The following is a 6,302-nucleotide window of genomic DNA, read 5'->3' as shown; positions in this document are numbered from 1 at the left end:
TAGAGGGAATAAATTAAACCGCAGATCAGTTGCATACATTGTTTCCTTCACTCAGTTTTTTATTTATGTCTATACAAGGAACAATACTTTCCCAAACACTCCTGAAGAGGCAAAAACAAATGAAGGTTTTTGCGCTCTAGCTGTGTTGGCAGCAAGTTCATCCTTGCCAATTATGAATCGAGACAGCTCCTCTGTCTCTTTAGCATCAGTGCACAGGGTATGGCTCCAATTAGTGTGTTGGAGGAAGAATTAAAAAAAATGGTGGCTTAAAAAAAAAAGAAATCTTCCATTCATCATCGGCAGAATAAAACGAAAGTGTATCTTGTCCAGGGTACGTCGCTAGGTCCTCTCCAGAAGAGGTATGTACTGTCATACATAAATGCCCTCTGGGTTAAAACCAGATGACAGGGGATTCTGTAGAATTCGAAGGTTACTGGGGAGTTGCCTCGACGAGCCGGGGCGCTTCAGGGACCCAGACTGAAATGTTGGCTCTGCACAAGAAAAGGGGCAGTTAGAAAGTCACCAACAAGGCTGACGTCTGTCGAACACCTCTCTTCCTGCCTAGTGCAATGCACACTTGATGCAGTATAGACAAAACTAGTACCACATACAACAAAAAATTCAAATGCCTGACTAGGAAGTGATGAGATCTGAGGCGCACACTTCCTGCTCTTCAAAACAGAAAGATAAACCTCTGCAATATAATACAATTCCCACAACGACCACGCACAGAGATAGGTACATTTCTACCGTAATGTGCAGAAAGAGCTGCTACCTATCACTTAGCTGAAAGCATCAGCTTCCTGCCCACTTAAAAGAGAAAGTTCATACGAGTGGTGACATTTTAGGCCTGGTTGTCTTTCCTTCTCTCTCCACCTCCCCACCTTCCCAATGCCTTTTGGTTAGAAAGTTTTCTGAGAGAAGGGACAGAACCAGCTAATGAGAATCCTGAAAGAAAGAGGCCTCTTGCACGCAGGGTACTGGCTAGAGCACACCGCAGCGGAGGCTGAGCCACAGCAAGTGAGTTTCTGCTTGTGCCACAGCTCTGACACGCATTCAAAGTGTTGCCACGTTGCTGTGTAAGAAATTCTGAATTCAGATGTGGGTATGTGCAGGATGCACTGATCTCACTAGAGGCAGAGTCAACTCGCACTTGCCGTAACAGCCACCTGCGCAGGACTTCTGGATAGCTGGCAGCCCACGTCCTGTCCCCGTGTGGCTGCTGTCTGGATTTCTTGAGACCTAGACACATTCCTTGTTCTACTTTGACAACACACCCCCCAGAAGAGGAAGCACCCAGCTGAACAGCAGCGTCAGCTGTGCAGTCATGTTGCGTGCCAGCTTACATGCCTGCAGCCATGGCAGCCACGCTTGAAAGCTGCTGGCCTAATGGGTTACTGAGGGGGCAAACAAATGCCGAGACACAGCGGGAGAGAAGCTATCCACACGCTGCGCTTATTTGTAACTTGTTAAACCCTTGGAATGAAAAGAAACATTTGACAGTAGGCTTTCTTAATAGTTTGCTAACTTCTTTGCTAACAGAGCATTCACTTCATGTACGAGTGCTAGCATTGGCGCAGCAGGTAAATGCTTCGCCACCCCCTTCTCCTGCCCACCGAAAGCATTCTGAGTGCTGCACCTTTTTCGAGCTCCACATGCGGCGCCTCCATCTCCACAGGGTCTGCTGGCAGCACTGTGACCTTTGTTCCTGTTTGCTGGATGAACTGCTGGAGATTGACCTGTCTCAGCTCCTTTGTCAGTTGCTCCAGTTCTTGTTCCCTGTCCTGCCAGGAAAGAGAGAATATCTGCTGAGCAGCAGCAAGCATAAGGCAGCATTTCAAAATTCTATTTGCAATTGGGCAACTAATGCTGCTTCTTTTGATGAGAAAGGCTCCAATTTTTAAATGCCAATGGAAGAGCTGAAATCAACACTCAGTATTACCTATTTATCTTGTATTACCTGAGAAAAATTTTGGCACAACAGATGTAACCAAATGAAGGTAATAATGTGCACTCTGAAAAAGAAAAATCAACTGACCATCAGTCTGGCACCAAATCTTAGCTCTAGCAGAAGTCTCCAAGCATGATCCAGAGAGCTCATTTAGTTTTTCTGTTCCTAAAAAGAGAGTAATTCCTTCTTGTTGTTTTCTATTTAAAGTGTAAATTCCAACGGACAGAACTCTCTCACTCTGCAAGTGTACTGTGTTTTGTACAACGAGGCCAAACCCTGGCTGGTTCACCCCTCCGTCACAAGCACAGAAGATGATCATGCAGGACCTTCCTCAGGGCTCTGTAATTCCGGCATGATATGCAAAACCTACAGCTCCAACAGGTTACGACAGTCTTCAACTACAGCTATTCCGTATCCCCCACCTTAACTCAGCTTCATTAGCAGGCGGCTGCGTGTGGTACTGTGCCACAGCCAGGACAAGCTCCACCTATCGGGCCACGCAGAAGATGGGCTAGGTACCCAGAGGCCAGACAGCACATCTGTGGCCACTTCCACGCGGTGTGTACTGCTACATATTCATTTTGGCAAGAGACGGAGGTTAGGTCGACCTTCTTCTCCCTGTTTATCTTGTCTAAGCAGAATTATACAGGAGCTCACACAAGGAGGGGGGAGAATAGTTTCGTGGATCTTAGGATCCACATATCCATCCTTTTGTGGATATTCTAGGAATAGTTCCCAACAGTACAGCCCTTACTCACTTTAAACTTCCAGCAAGGTTACAGTCGAGGCTGAATTCAACAGTTAGTAAGAAAATTAACACAACTGACCTGATTTAGGACCTTTTAAATGCCAGTTGCTTGGTCACTGATGTGTGTGTTTGACCTGTTGAGTCAATGCGTATCACCTGGTTGACCTCAGCGTCCTGTGCTGGACTTGTGTTTCCATCCGTTGGCAAGGCTTCAGAGAAACTGCACCGAGAAACTGAAACCAGGCCACCTCCAAATTTTAAGACAATTCTACAGAAAAATTCTTCAATTTATTTTAGGCCCATTAGACTCTACAACTGGGCACTTGGGACACAGGAAATTCTCAGCTGTCTTACATTACTTATTACAATATTAATTCTACAGCTCCATGTTTTATGGGAGTGTAACAAAGTTGCCACTGAAAGAAACTAAGTTTTTTCATTTTTTAAAAATGGAATCACGGAAATACGCAAGTTAGAAGAACTAACATAATAAATAACTTGTTCTTGACATTTCTCAAATTTCACAGGCAATAGGTAAAAATGTTAGGTGCCATACCAAATCTTCCTGGTTTAAGCTCTTAAATTCCATAGGTAATTGTGAAACTTCAGTTAGATCTTTTGCCTGAAGAAGAGTGGGATTTCGGGGTGGGTTTTATTTGATTGTTTGTGTTGGGGGGTTTTTTCCCCTCTTTTTTTTTTTTTTGCATTTAAAATCTTTCTCTAGAAACAAGGAGAGCCGAGTGCTGCACCTGGTCCTTAACTGAACATAATAACCTCATATTGTCAGAAAGTAATGGCATTGAGGTGCCTAGTGAAAAGGAGTGAAAGAGGCACTACAAATTACCAGAAGTTTCTCACATGCTACTAAAAACATCATCCTCTTATCACTTGAAATCTAGTGAACAAAATTTTCTTTCCTTCCTTTCTGAAAGGTCTATAAAAACTCCCGTGCTTAACTTTTTTAGCTTCAAATGAGCAGTTCTATGAATATTAATATTTAACTTTCTGCATGCAAGAAAATATTTCTCTATTTTCTCCCCCCAAAAATGTATAATACAGAGCTGAGTCTATTTTCTCCTGGACTTCCAGGTTAGTGAACCTTCAGGTTTAGAACAAGCTTGGAAAATCTGAATTTAATGGGAAATTTCTTGCAAAAGTGAAATCCTAGCCTCTGAAAAAAACAAAGTGAGAAAGACTTTGAACTCAGTCAGCGTCACTGAATGTTACTGAGGACAGGTAAAATTATATAAAGACGACTTGATGCTTTCTGTTGGCACAAATCCTGAAGTGTTGTGTGTCTGGAACTTAGGATAGATAAATATGGCCAAAACTGCTTACGGTTTTCATCCATTTTCCTTTGGGTGAAAAGATTAAAATTAATTTTTCCTCTTCACGTAGTAAAAGCAGCTTACACTGACAAGGTTCTAGGTGTTCAGGAGTAAGGGTGCCTTTACACACTCCCAGGAGAATCACCTCACTGCAGCTGAAGCACCGTGGAACACAGTAACTGCTGAAGGAATGGCAGCTCCAACTGATGTGTGGTGCCTCAGTCCGGTCTTAGGTGGCACTAAAATCCCAGGAGCCACAACCTTACTTCACCTCATCCAGCTAGCGGCTAGATTTCCTTTTATATTTTTTCTTTCATGCTCTATCAAGTTCCAGGTGAAATCATGGAAAGCAAGGAAGCAGAGACTGGATTCTCTTCTGAAACGTGCCACAGATGCCTGATGTGTAGAGAAAATAAAATCCCGCAACTCAGACAGGAAAAGGGAGATGCTATTCTTCAGCACAAAAGCCCTGTAAGCCAAGTTATTTTAGCTCTACATCCATCTATGTAGGTGCTGCTTTTGGACTGCTCTTTTTAATTTATCTATTTTGGTGACAAACTTAGCCAGATTTAGAAGTTTAGCCTCAGGAAAGGCTATAATGGTGCACATTTTCCTGAAATTTAACAGTACAAAGCAGGGAGCTGCCAAGATCTAGAACCTAAATCGCCAAGATATCTCACCCCAAATCAACAGGGGTTTAAGACTAACACTTCTAAAGGTGCCAGGCCGAGAGCACTATGATCTCGTTTAGCAGCCAGCAGCACATCAATCCCCCACGGGCCCTAAATGTCCACACAGGCAACACTATTTGTCTGAGGGATAAAAGAGCCCCGGTGCTCTAGCAGAGCTGCACCTCACTGGAGCCAGTCAGCGAGCCCTCGCAGCAGGACGAGGTGGCCAGATGCGCTGCCACGGGTGCAGCCGTACTGCCCTCAGCCAGTGGGGCTGATAGGAGCTTTTCTATTTCCCTGTCACGGGCCACCGCACAGAGGAGATACACTTCAAGTGATTTCTCAAGAGGTCACAAGACAGCTGTAACCGATGGGAAAGAAACTGAGCCACCACGTAAATACATCAAAGGTGGTGTGGCACTAGACACTAGCCCTGCAGGTCACCCTGGCCTGAACGGGCAGGAATACACCCACCCAAACATCTGCTGGTTTACCTCGAGACAAAGAACTAACTAACTACTTTTCACACTATATGAATGAGTAAAAAACAGATAGGTGAAATGAAGATTGTCTGCTCTTAAAAAAAAAAAACTAAAATGCAATTTGAAAATTAAATCAACGTTTTCTTCCATTTACCCAAATTCACCATGGAATCTATTCCGTGTTGTTTTTCACAAGCTCTAAATCTGTGCAAGAAAAATTTATTACTGTCAGGTGTTTGACTTTTTTTTTTAGCGATGGATAAATAGGTCGTTCTTACCTGTAACCGTTTGGTAGCTTGGCCCAAAGACCTTTCTACAGCTTTAATACCATTTTCCAGTCTCAGACTCTGTTGGCCCTGAATATCAATTTCACCCTTCACTTTCTCAATCTTTTCCTTGACCTCTTCTTCATTCACTTGGGACTCTTGAACTTCCCGCTGCAACTTCTCTGCTTCGAGGCCACTTTCCATGTTGTGGATCTGAGACATGTAGTCCTTCAGCTTGCTCTCGCACTCCAGGATCCTCTGCCTCATCTCCTGCATTTGCTCCTTCAGTTGTTTCTCATTTTCCTGTTCGATCTGCAGCTCGTTTTCCCAGAACTCTTCCTCTTCAATCTCCACTTCATTCTTTTTGATCTTCTGCTCTAGCTTGAGGATTTCTTCTTCCAGGCTAGAGTTATACTTTTGCTCCCAGTAGCGGATCTCAGCTTCATTGGACTCCAGCTGTTTCTCAATGCACTGAAGCTTCTCCGTCTGCAGGTGGATCAATTTCTTCAACTCATCTGCTGTTGTTTTACAGTTGTTGAGCACCTTTTGCTTGAACTCCGATTCCTTGCTTTTCCCAAAGATGTCCATTAACCCTTTGCCGCCCCCAGTGAAGGTGAGAGATTTCCTTTTTGGTTCCCTCCTCTTCATGGGTTTGTCCCCGGGCGGCCGCAGCTTGGCCAGGGGCGGTAAGCTCTGCCGGTACAGCGTCCGCTCCGGGATGCGGGCCACGCTGTCCGAAGTCGGCCGCTCGCTCAGAGAGGGCCCGGTGCGGCGCAGGATCAGCTGCACGTCGCTCGCATACTGCCCCCACTTGTTCAGCGACACGATGGGGTTTTCGTGCGGCGCCAGGTGCCTC

General features: G+C 44.8%; 1 protein-coding gene across 1 annotated transcript; it reads right to left on the bottom strand.

The window, feature by feature from the left end:
• Positions 1–231: 231 nt before the first annotated feature.
• Positions 232–6,298, bottom strand: RASSF8 (Ras association (RalGDS/AF-6) domain family (N-terminal) member 8; the record flags this gene model as incomplete). Its single annotated transcript, XM_010143155.1, has 3 exons — positions 232–491; positions 1,640–1,784; positions 5,459–6,298. Coding segments are annotated over 3 exons (1,107 nt in total), but the record flags the coding sequence as incomplete, so codon positions are not given.
• Between the last annotated feature and the right edge of the window lie 4 nt (positions 6,299–6,302).

Source organism: Buceros rhinoceros, unplaced genomic scaffold (genome assembly GCF_000710305.1).
Source record: "Buceros rhinoceros silvestris isolate BGI_N320 unplaced genomic scaffold, ASM71030v1 scaffold5889, whole genome shotgun sequence".
Classification (NCBI taxonomy): domain Eukaryota; kingdom Metazoa; phylum Chordata; class Aves; order Bucerotiformes; family Bucerotidae; genus Buceros; species Buceros rhinoceros.
Note: the sequence above shows the minus strand (reverse complement) of the source record. Positions and strands in the feature narration are given on the sequence as shown.